Source organism: Curcuma longa, unplaced genomic scaffold (genome assembly GCF_044706935.1).
Source record: "Curcuma longa cultivar G26 ecotype Majalengka, Jawa Barat unplaced genomic scaffold, ITB_CL_G26_1.1 contig_143, whole genome shotgun sequence".
NCBI classification, from domain to species: Eukaryota; Viridiplantae; Streptophyta; class Magnoliopsida; order Zingiberales; family Zingiberaceae; genus Curcuma; species Curcuma longa.
This window is the reverse complement of record NW_027429724.1, coordinates 125,816-138,643: the sequence shown is the minus strand read 5'-3', so window position 1 is coordinate 138,643 and position 12,828 is coordinate 125,816. Positions and strand designations below refer to the sequence as shown.

At 36.3% G+C, this 12,828-nt stretch overlaps 1 protein-coding gene across 3 annotated transcripts in view; it reads left to right on the top strand.

The window, feature by feature from the left end:
* LOC141816107 (uncharacterized) overlaps window positions 1-12,828 on the top strand; it is a 45,172-nt gene continuing 32,344 nt past the window's right edge. For 2 of the 3 annotated variants that reach the window (XM_074703942.1, XM_074703940.1), the window contains exons 1-9: window positions 1-137; window positions 281-388; window positions 474-1,247; window positions 3,976-4,157; window positions 4,241-4,312; window positions 4,460-4,594; window positions 12,036-12,154; window positions 12,266-12,571; window positions 12,651-12,738. In XM_074703942.1, coding sequence (XP_074560043.1) covers window positions 341-388; window positions 474-1,247; window positions 3,976-4,157; window positions 4,241-4,312; window positions 4,460-4,594; window positions 12,036-12,154; window positions 12,266-12,571; window positions 12,651-12,738 — 1,724 coding nt within the window. In that variant the 5' untranslated portion in view covers window positions 1-137; window positions 281-340. The remainder of the gene's footprint in view (window positions 138-280; window positions 389-473; window positions 1,248-3,975; window positions 4,158-4,240; window positions 4,313-4,459; window positions 4,595-12,035; window positions 12,155-12,265; window positions 12,572-12,650; window positions 12,739-12,828) is intronic. The other variant, XM_074703941.1, reaches the window with a different exon arrangement.

The following is a 12,828-nucleotide window of genomic DNA, read 5'->3' as shown; positions in this document are numbered from 1 at the left end:
TATTTCTCGTCGCTCCGCGTTCGAAATCCTCGCCTTCGGCCATCGGCCTTTGCTTTCTACTTTCTCGCCGCATTGGGAGAGTTTCGTGTTCACGCACTCTGCGATCTCGAACTTTCTCCGGTAGCAGTTTGTTCTTGGTAAAAAGTCCTGCTTTAATTCGAAATATATGATTTTTAGGGATAGACGTTCGAAAATTTCTTGGCGTCCACGGTACCGACCGATTTGCTTATTTCGTTCTTTACTTTTTCTGAGTTGTAACGAGTTCATCTTGTTTCTGCAGATCTTTTTTTGGTGCAGGTGAGGAGAGCGTCCTGTTCAGTGATCGGAGGCCGTGGTGGCCATGTTCACCGAAGGGCTCGACCCGCACGCTCTCCGATGGGTTCGTGAGGTCAGGATTGACTACGGTCTTTCTTTCCCTGTGATTTTCTCATCTTTGATGGAATTTTTTTTGCTCGTTCTGATGCTTCTTGTAGGGCCATCCTTCGGCGACAAGCGTGCATCCCCGGATGGATCACTTCGGCAACTTCCGAGACAGTGGAAGAGGGCTTGGGATACCCCCACCGGAGAAATTCCGGAGTGGTCACCTTCCGCCCGGCAGCATTCCTATGTCTCACGCTATCCCGACTAGGGTAGATAGTCAGTCGGGTTCTGATATGGATGAAACCTCCGATACTGAAGCAGAGATCTATGGGATGCGCCATTCTGTTGATTCGTCTCCAGTGGATGAAGTCTCTGGCAGGAGAGTCCCCAACGGAACATTCCGTCCATCTGCCTTTAGCAACCGGTATACAGGTCTTGGTTCTTCACAGAATTACTACTCTAGTGATGGGTACTCAGACATCAGCTCGTCAGTAGACACCACTAGGAAGCAGCCACAGCAGACAAGGAAGCCGATTCAGTCAGAGTACATGAAAGAGGAGGATGAGGAAGACGGACTTTCAGACTCTGGTCGGAGCTCAGAGTTTTCCAGTCAGGTAGAAAGGCACAATGCTGGTGCTACTGTTCCTTTGAGAAGTGGCTATGTTTCTGAGAGCTATTCATGCAATGTGCCCCAGAGACCAATTGCAATTGAAAATGCTAATGCTGGGAAAGTTGGTAGGCATTCAAAATTCAACTACACTCACAATGCTCCCTCCATTGAGGGGGTCAGTGTGTCTTCTGATAAGCTTGATCCGTCCCCACGGACTGTTTATCATTCAAAGGGCTATTCAAAACATGTTCCATTGGTGGTGGATCCTACAGAAAAGGTTTTAGACTCTATCTTAGTGCTTTTATGTCTTTTAGTTATGATATTAGAATCACTGATGTTGTCCTCATTCAACTTCTCTGATCTGTTAACAAAGGCTTAATATAACCAATTATCTCATTTGCCATTATGGAGATGCTATGGTACATTAAAATACTTGGTCTTATGAACTGTAGCAGGTTATTTACATTATGCCTATGATTTTATTACATTGGCAAGAAAATCCAAGCTAAAGAAACATCGAATAAATAAGCAAAATGGTTGTCAAAATCTTCAGTACAAGTTGACAAATCAGTTATTGTATTAGAAGTTCTTATGTTCAAGTAAAACTAAATTAGCTTGATAAAATTTGAACTTTTGTACCTAATTTCATCTCTCACTTAATAGCAATCACTACCAACTCTCACAATCCATATATGTGGATGTGAATCAATTTGCTCTAACAAAAGCTTTGGCAATTCATTTCCATTTAAACATTATTTGTAGTTGAGATGTTGTTTCATGTTATATATAAAATAGTGTTTTCTAATATATAAAGGGTAGTCCGGTGCACGAAGCCAGTGCGGAGTCCTGGAGAATGGTATATTGTATGCAGCTTTACTCTACATTACAAGAGACTATTTCTGCGACTCAAACCCGTGACCACCAAGTCAAATGGCAGCAACTTTACCGTTGCATCAAGACTCCCCTTCTCTCCAAGGAAATCATTTTTTGGGAAATATTTCTCAAATCTTTTTCCAATGAGTTTTTATCCATCCTTTTTCAATGCTATGTAGCTTGGGTGTGGGTGTTGCATCAAAAGGAAATAAGATGACATAAAGATGATCTCGGTTTCACTTTATGCTCGTTCTCTTTAAAGGAAATAGAGCCAGTAGAGGGAGAAAAGGAATAGGAAATCTTTTTTCAGCTTTTCTCAATTTTGCTTTTGTTTTCTTTGGGCACACCATTTGCATGGTATGTAGCTCAAATCTGGTTCTAAAAATTTGTTTTTTTAGGTCTATTTTTGATTTATTTTTAAATCAATCCTCTTTCCATTCTTTAGAGGAAATTGTCAAAGGAAAACTCTATTTCTCTCCTTCCTTCCAAGGAAATCATTTCTTGGGTAATATTTCTCAATCCTTTTTCCAATGAGATCCATCCTCTTTCTTTTCCTAACTATTTTATTAGTTTATTCAATATAGGAAACAAAGCTTAAAAATTTAACATGAATGTTAATTGAACTATTTCAACAGATCCCAGTGTTTTGTTGTCCTATTAATCGATTGGCATGTTGTAATGGGTCTTAATGACTTCTCTGACCTCTTTTCTCCCATATCTGCATTGCTACAGTGGGATTAGCAAATTGCCTTTAGCTTGCTATCCGTTCATTCGTCCAATTCAATATCATATGATTATTTAAAACATAGCATCTACATTAATATCGTCAAGCCATGTTAGATTGCCAATCTCAACTATTTGGGTTGGCTATCCTTCATTGATCTCTATGCAACAATATCTCACTACTAATATTCAAATATTTTAAATCATTTTTAGTTATATTAAGTAGATTTTTATTTGCTCTCCAGCTAAGCTTGGACATCCCAGCACTAATTGATTCAACTTGATGGTTATAAGATTTATTAGTCATCTTTGAACATGCTGCTCAATACGTTAATATATATATATTTCATTTGACTGTCTATTTGAGATATATCTAATTGCTCCTGAACTATGAGATTCTTTGATTAGAATCTTAAGTCTTGGGAATTTAATTTTTTCTTTTTAGAAATCTGCTAATGGCTTGATAACTTTTATAAATAGCCATCTATTTATTTAATACGCTTAAACAAATAAATTTTTCTTGGGAAAACATCAGGTAACATGAGTGTTTGTGAACTGGATCTTCAACCTCTTAATTTTAGAACTTGTGATTTTAAAAGAAACCTGGAACAGAATTGTGTAATTTTAAAGTGCTATTGAAAACCAAAATATATGGTACTAATGTGTTGATTTAGTGTTTGAAACAATCTCTTATGAAAAAGTAGGTCTTCACTTTGAATCCACTAATAGCAATTTTTTTTACTAATTCATCTTTTTATTCAATGGTTGGTACTAATAAAAGTATATATAATATGGTCTGTGAATTGGTTCGTCCAATTGAACCATCAAACCAGTAACCTTACCAGTTCATTATCTGTTTGAATTCTAAGAAACATAGTGTTGCTTAAAGTTTCCAATCATCTCTCTCCAAAAACAGGAATTGGAGTTTAAGAGTTGTTGAGATATCATTACTATTGCGGAATGAAAATTTCTTGTTTCTGGAATATGCTCCAATTCCAAAAATAATGGTGGTACTGATTGATGGTCCTCATTCTGGTGTGATATGACAATTTAGGATCAAAAGTCCTATGCATGAAGAAGGCATTTTCCCCGTTTGTCATCTATTGCATGCACCACTCACACTACAGCTGTGACTTCTATTGATTTGTTTATCAATGTATGTGCATGCAGGCTGGTCTCTGACCATCCAAGTGCTCCGCCTGGTCAATTCCAATAATATGAATGATTCATACTAAGTTCTTTAAAATACTGGTGGTACTGATTGATGGTTCTCATTCTAGTGTATGACAATATAGGTTCAAAGTTCTATGCAGATGAGGTCATTTTTTTTTCCTTTCATAATCTATTCACACACCATTCACAACAGGTGTGATATCTATTGATTTGTTTGTTAATGAATATGCATGCAGGCTGGTCTTTCTGACCATCCAAGTGCTCCTCCTATTCATGGATATGACAAGGATATGACTGATGATGCTTCAGAGCAAATTACTGGTGTGAGATCTCCTGCTAAATTAAATGGCTCAATTTTAATGAGAGAGTCAATGTTACCTGCCAATGCAAGAATCAATCAGTCTGAGACAACCACCAGGTTAGTTGAAATGTTTTTACATAATAAAGCAGATCTAATTTGCTACCTATGTTATGTATTCTAACAACCAGCTTATCACAAAGGAACTGTCCAAATACTGAAGCTGCTAGATCCTCTAGTTTGTTGCCAGCTCGTCTTCCAACTTTTCATGCAAGGTAATAGCTGTTTCAATACAATCACTATTGATTTTTTTGGTGTTTCATATTTAATGATATTTTTGCAACTGGCAATTTGTTTAAATTGATAATACATCAAAACTGAATTCTTGGATGATTGTTTGACCTTCATGAAACTGATGCTAGTGCTCAAGGTCCCTGGTTTTCTGTAATTGCTTATGATGCTTGTGTTCGGCTATGCCTTCACTCATGGGCTAGAGGTTGCATGGAAGCTCCCATTTTCTTGGACAATGAATGTGCTCTTCTACGAGAAGCATTTAGGTGAGTCTTCTACAATTTTTAGTTATCTGAAGATATTCTGTTCTGATTATGTAAAAGGTTCTGAAATGAAGTTCAGCGAGCTTCATTAATTTTGAATGATAATGGGATATTTCAGATTCTGCTTTAAGTAATCTTGTTTTGGCACTCCGTTCTGAATATTTTATTGGGTTGAACTATTTTTCACCATGTGCATCTTGATTGATTGTGAAGTATATTGGCTTGTACCTTATTTGATTCTTTTAAAAACCATATTTTTTTTTATCATTGATTATATTTTTAGTGCAATTTGTTATAAGGGTAAGGCTGTAGTACAACAGATTGGTATTTACAGAAGATACTAGCTTAGGATTAGACAAATGGTCATTTGTGTGTTAGAAGTAATTTGCATTTCAGGGGGCAAGCCAATATTAACAACAAAATGAGATAGAAGGGCAACTAGGTTCACCATCATACTTAAAGCAATGTTCTGCTTATTATATGACCTACTTTTAATAGTTATCGTTTAATAGGGACTAAATGAATTCACTTAGCTTGTCACACTCCGGGGTCTAATTTCCATTTAGTCGGAATGTACCCCACTTGGTGGCAATGTGATAAAAGAGAACCAAGAGCCATGTAATTAATTACTAACTCTAGATAAAAGGGAACCAACTATGCTCACCATCATACTTAAAAGAGCATTCTACTTAATAATAACTCATGCCATCCATTGTATGACTTCCTTTTAATAATTATCATCAGAATCATTGCTTTTTGATAGGGACTAAATTAATTCATTTAGCTTGTCATGCCCCGGGGTATAATTTTTTACATATGAGGAAGGTACCCCACTTGGTGATAGTGTGATTAAAAGGAACCAAGAGCCATGTAATCAATTATTAACTTTAGATAATCAAGAAGTTAAGCAAACTTTATATATTTATATTTTTTCTAGAAATACAATGAAATTGTACACAGTGCAAAAACATCATATTTAAAAAGATACAACAAAATAAAAACCAAAAGGAATCAATATACTGAAAAGACTAGGTCTTTTGTAATAAACATTTAAGAAATAAGAAATCATGATTTGGTCAAATGATTGCAATAGGTAAATTTGCAATAAAGTCCTCTTAGTTCACACTGTAGATAACTTGGTGTCTGTGAGACACAGAAGACCATGATTATCAGTCCCCTGTGAATTATAAACTAAGGCTCACAACCAAGATGGTGTTGGACAACCCATCGGGAACGGTTGTAGTGTAATTCGGTTACTGTCTGTCTTGACTGTAGAATTACACTAGTGCACTTTGTGTGCATTGAGTAGGACCATTGAGGTTGTTCAATTTACTCTGACTCACAAATTGAACAAGACCTCTGTTATTAGGAATTATGCACTCTTAATCCCGATGTAATAAATGGGCACCTATAGGTAGTAATTATTGCTTTGATTTACCAAAGGGTGAGATCTTTGCGTCAGATCAATTATTCCCGGTAAGTTGGGTGATGTTGCTATCTATACGGTGTGCCATTAATTACAGAAGGAATCCGTGTCCCAGTAGGGTTGATGATGTCCCCTTGGATAGCTCATAAGGATTGTCAAGTCAAAATCTTGCAAGTGGACTTGGTCCGACTGACAATGAAGGTTGAGTGGTACTATTCAAGGTCCTAGATGTCGATTATTGAGTTGTCAGTGAACTCAGATAATTGACGGACATACGATATCTTAAACACGGGGAGCAATGCATAATATAATAAGAAGGAACCCAAAATGTAATTTGGGGATTAGATTGGTAGTGCAATAATGATCCTCTAGTGGAATGGATCGTTATTGATGGATGTAGGTGTGTATTCGGGGCTGAATACGGGATCCGAAATCCATCAGAAGGCCAGATCTAATACCTCCTCGAGGTCCCCGCTGTAGCCTAAAGTCATCTTCAAAAGGATGCAATCAATCGGATGAGATTAGTTCTCAGCCGTCGGATGAGATTGAATCTCGACCGTTGGATGAGATTGGTTCTCAACCGTAGGATGAGTTAATGGATGAGATCAACTTGTATCCGTGGGATTAGATCAAGTTGCATCCATTGGATCGAAATAAATAAAGAGGAATAAAAGAGAATAGATTAGAACCGTTGGATGTGATTAAGTCGTCTCCGATGGACGAGATCTATCCGGTTCGGTTTTAATTCTCTTTGGAAGGAAGAACCGGTTCACGAGGTGAACCAGAGATGGTTCATGTGAACCACACGCCCAAGAGATTAATCATGGCCATTGGATCGAAGAGATCAAGTTAAATTAAAAGAGATTATAACGTAGCCGTTAGATGAGATTAAGTTGCATCCGATGGATGAGATCTCTTCGGCTTAAGTTATATTCTTTTAATTATGGAAATAATTCTTTTAATTAATTCATGGAAATAATTCCTTTAATGGCCGGCCATAATTAGATAAAGATGGAAATAATTATTTTTGTTATTTCCATAAAGATCTAACGGCTAGAAACCAAGCAAGCTAATCTAGAGGCCTAGATTTAAGAAATTTTTATAATTGGAAATAATTCATGGAATTAATTCTAATTTAAATTATTTCTTAATGGCTAAGAAAGGGGTGCTTGGTCTTGGGCACAAAACTATAAAAGGGGGCTTAGAGGTGGGCGGCACAAAAAACAACAAGAACAAGGAGAAGAGAAGAGCCGGCCGGCGCCCTAGCTTCCTCATGCCCTAGCCGCCGCCCCACCTCCTCCTTCTTCCTCCTCTTTTGTTTTCCCTCTTCCACCGCCCCTCTCCTTCTTCCCTAGAGGTGGCCGAACCTCTCCTCTCAAGGTGGTGGCCGGTCCTAGCAAAAGGGAAGAGACAAGGAAAGTTGCTGCGAGAAGAAGAGAAGGAGATCCTGTTCATCATCCAGAAGGTTTGCAGTTCCTTTGTTCCTGGAGGATCGTTGTCCACCCAACGTCCAGGAAGAAGACAGGAATACAGCGGAAGGCAGCGAGGTCGACAAAGGTTCTGGTAAATTAATTTTATTTCCGCAGTTTTAATTTACTAGAACAATTTAGTAAACCGTAGATAATAATTAGGAATCGGCGATCCTGAAAGGATCAATTGATATTGTCTTCCTCATAGACTTTGTCAATTGATCCAAAGGCGGGATCAAAGTTTTTTTGTTCTGTGGGGTTCTATGCTCTTCGGGGCGGATAGAATCCGGATCGCAGAACGGAGATCCAGATCGCCAACATACCACAAATGTTTTATTCTAGGTTTACATCTTATCGGTTAGTCTAAGCAACAACCAATAACAACAACCAAGCCTTTATCCCATTAAGTGGGGCTGAATCGGTTAGTCTAAACAGTTAAAATAAATTCACTTTTTATTATAAGTTATGCAAATTTACTATATATTAGCATATGATCTCTAGGTATGAGGTAAACGACATAAAGATATAGATATCAACATCTAAGTCAACAAATATCATGAAAGGTATCTAATGATAGGTATCAATTGAAAAGTAATTTAGAGCAATTATTTTGATGTCGATTACAATAGGAAACCCTAATGAACATGAACGAATATCAATTATTTAACCCCCTATTTTATTTTATTTTAAAAACTTATTTCACTATTTTTAAGTGTTGTTTTAATCTTTTCTTCAAAAACAATTATAAAAGCACATATACACATTTTTTCTATTTATTCATTCACAATAAAATGTGTGTAGAACTCAAAGGATAGATTTACACACTTGTATTTGCAACAAAAAGCTCTGAGTGTCTGTGCTTCACTCGAATATGTATATACAAATATGATATGAAAATAACTCAAAAAACACAAGATAAATCTCTAATAATAATAATGACATTAAATCTAAAAATTATCTAAAATTCCAAGTCGATGGATCAAATCTTGATCTTGTTGCCATGATTTAATCTCAATTTCTAAACGAGACTCCTAACCCGTATCAAATAATAATTTATGTTTCCATCCTAAAGTAGATACCTAACCTAAATTAGAAATATAATAAATAAAATATTTACCTTTTTCCTCAATCCATGAAACAAGGTAGGCAATGAAAAACCTAAGTCAATCAAACCCTAAACAACATGTCGTAGTTAGTTCGAAATAATAAATCTTCCCAATTTCGACTATATAGTTACTCACCATTCTAGATGATGAGCACCAAGAAAGAGAAAAATTAGAGAGACAAAGGGAGAAAGGGGATTGGGAGTGGAGGGTTGCCGACAGTTATTGCCAGCACATGTGCATGGCAGAGATGCATCAGTGGCAATGCACAAAGGAGATGAGCAAAATCGTTGGTGTGTTGGCATCTCACAGTAAAACAAAAGAAGGAAAAAGAAAGTTGCCAGCAGAGGATAGAGGAGATGCTGATGCTGAAAGAAGAAAAAGAATAAAAGGAGGAGAAGGAGATGGCAACGGGAGGGAAGAAGAGTGCATGTCAGGTTGGGAAAATGTTGTGAATGGGAAGAAGAGGAACGACAGAAGTGTGAGTGAGAATGAGAGCCATGTGGGCGAGGGAGATGTGAGAGCAAGTAATCTCTAACTCCTAAAAAATTTCCTAATTTATTGTTGGTTCAGCCATAAATTGGCCAAAAGAATTCTAAATCGACCTTAGTTCGAATCCTCTCATCCTGAACCCAATTTCAAATTGACTTCAACTCAATGGCCAAATTCTATTTTGCGGGTTGGTTCAATTTATTTACTGTTTAAAGTGTTTATAAAAAAACTTAAGACATGGAAAATTATAAAATTTGGCATTTGACATAGTAGAGAAACTCATGAAACAGACGTATTTTTTCCTCTGAACTCATGAAAATGACATCTGAAAATCTTAAGCAAATTCCTCTCATAGGACTCTTCAGCATTCATAAAATTGCAGGATGCAACTCTTTGAACGCTAAAAATTGATTGGCTGAACTGTATATGATGACATTTGGGGGGAAAAGTCTAAAGTAGGAAGATGCAAGATGTAATTGCTTCCATGCATTTGTCAGATAATGGGAAAAACTTAGGCTCTGTTTTCTAGGGGCAGAGGAAATAAGGTGGAAAGAAATGCAGTAACTGGGAATAAAATCTTGGAAAACCACTGAAAATATTCTCTTTCACGTATCTCCTGTTGAGGGAAAAAGTTTACTTAGAAAAAAAAATTCAAATGCTTCCTATGAAGTGAGAAAAACCAAAATTTGGCATCACTTTCCCCAAATTGGCGATCCATAATTCTTTTGGAGAGTTGGTGAAGCCTGAAATGCTCCCCCCTTGCATGAGGAGAATATTCGGAGGGATGGTTAGTGTTGAATTGTAGCACGGTAAATGGGCAATTCCATTTGCTGAAGGTTGGTTGACGTTGATGTTGCAAGGTTAGTCGAAGCCTTTTGTTCCGGTTAGAGGGGATATGGATTGGGAAAATGGAAATCAGGGTGTTTGAGAAGGGAATGGTTTTTACCTATTGCTTCTGAGGGAATCCGCAAGGGGAAAAGGAGTGCTCCAAAGTGAAGAAAAGAATCTTGCACTTACTATTGGTGTCAAAAATGTTAATTCTATCTTCTGGTAGTTCTCTCAGTCATCTACAGAAAATAGAGTACCAGTCTGAAAAAAAGAATTGTCATGGTGCTTCAAATAGTTTAGGACATCATATATATACATTTTTAAAATAAAAACCATCTTTAAAGGGAATTATAACTTACAAATCGTTGGTTGCCTTTTGCGTGAAGCTAAATTAGATTGACTTTGTCAAAGAACAACCAACAAATAACCTGCATCCCCAAACAATAACATTCTAACAAAGAACATGGAGAAACAGCCAGAAATGCATCTTGTGATGACAAATGACAAATTCAAATTGAGGTCATGTCTAATCAAATATCAAATGGACAGGAAACTTTATCGTTAAAGATACATGGAGAAACAGCTAGAAATGGATTCTGTGATGACAAATCCAAATTGTAGCCATTTCTAATCAAATATCAAATAGACAGAAAACTCGCATGATTTTGGGTTTACGATCTCCTGATAAGAAATATGAGATAATGATGTGAAGATTGAGATCCTACTTAGGACAAGAAAATTTTAAAGTTTATGATCATAGGTTTAGAGTGTAGGATCATAAGATCCATCATTTTAATTTAAAATATTCTATAATTATATTTGACATTTATAATTCATCATATTCACTAAATGTATCATTATGAACATTTTAAATGGTAGCATTCCAATAATATGAAGCATAGATAAAATTATTTTGATAGTAAATATATGAAAATACAATGGAATTCATGCTCTATATTTATGTAGCAAGTAGCATTTTTTTAAAATTTTAATCTATAAAATTTCTAGTTGAATATGTATAGATTCTATGCGGTCATGGTTTATGGGATTGAGATTCTATGGAGGAATGGTAAGCAAACATAGAATCAAATTGTAGGTTTGTAAGTTTCTAGGTCAATTCATGTCCTACTTAGGATCAGTTAAGACAATTTGGATCGTAAGATTCTATGGCTCAGCTGACTACCATGGTCTTGCTGGTAAATATATACATTCTTTGACCATATTATGTGAAAATCAACTCCATGATTGCAAAAAGGGATTTTGGCACAACAAACGTGGAGCAGGATGAATGGGCTTAAGATGAGTTTTTTTTTCTTCTTACAAATGGCAAGAGGTGGGACACATGGAAACTTTGCTTGAGGTTTTCAAGGCGGTGAGTCCAATTGCTTTCTTGAGATTCAGTGACAAAAGTCAAGAATGAATGAACACACACAACAGAACAGGCATGGGGAGCATAATAATCCTTAATCAAATGGGTATTATATTAGTTGGTATTAAGCTTATCTGTAATTTGTTCTAATAACTTGATGGAACTTAATTTGGATCTAGTTCAATGCATATTGAACTACAATTTACCCCGCACACCCCATGTTTCTGATTTCATTTGTTAGGGACCCATTTAGGCCTTAATTGAAATCAAGAGGTCCAAATTATGGCCTAAGTTCACTCAAAAACAAGCTAAACGCAGTCCCACTCATGCTGATTTTTGCAGTGTTTTCATGTGCCAATACATAAATAATATAGTTCCGGTTTGACACCTTAAATGGTTCCAAAATTGAAATTTTAAACATTGGAATATTGCCTCACATAGAGTTCATTGGATTATAAGATCATGAAGCCAATTCCAAAATCTTGGGACTAACACGGTTCAATGATGATGATGATCAAAACTACACAAATCACTTGAATTGACATTGTAATCATGGAGGAATGCTTAATTTTTAGCTATTATCTGAACCATAAAACAATATGTTATAGAAAATTACTCATTTGGATAACACAAATTTTAAATTGTAAGTTGAAAAAAGATTTAAATAAAACTTTTTTTTATATTGATAGATGATCCAGCTGATTAAATTCAGTTTTCACTAAACGTAGTTTATGCTTCTTTTTACACATTTGTACAGTGTGCGTCAAGTTTTATTACAATCGGAGGAGGAACTTCTAGCAAAAAGATCATCGGAGCTTGTTTGCGAAGGTGCTGGTCCAAAGCCTAAAAAGATCATAGGCAAGATGAAGGTCCAAGGTGTGTGTTGTTCTTTATGCTTCATATGCAACTTTAAGTTTTTATTCCTTTCTATCATGTGTAAATTTTTTTATGGTGTTTGTACATATTCATTCTATGTTTTTTATGCAGTTCGCAAGGTCAGAATGGCGTTAGATATGCCCTCTGGATGCAGTTTTTCATCATTGAGACAACCAATGGTAAATCTGGAGTCACTTCGGTTCCGTATGTTGAATCTGCAATCAACTCTCTCATCAGGATGGGAATCACTTCGCAAAGTTCGTGTGTTGCCCAATCTACCAGCAAATAGTTCTTTCTCAAGGCACAGTTTGGCTTACATGCATGCCAGTGCTCAGTATGTCAAACAAGTGTCTGGATTGCTTAAAATTGGAGTTAGCACTTTGCGTAGTAGTAGTTCATCATATGAAGCAACTCAAGGTTTGTGTTTTAAGTTTAAATTAAAAGTTAACAGGTGAAATAAAAATAATATCAACTCATCCGGTGTTAGTATCCTCAGAGACATATTCTTGCCAGTTAAAACTAAAAAGTTCACCTGAAGATGATCATATTAGGATGCAGCCTGGATCCGGTGAAACACACGTCTTGTATGTACTCCTTTCTGATTAAGATGTATTTTGTACTAAAAGATTACTGATGAGCGCATGCATGAAAGTTATTCCCACTACACTAAAAGA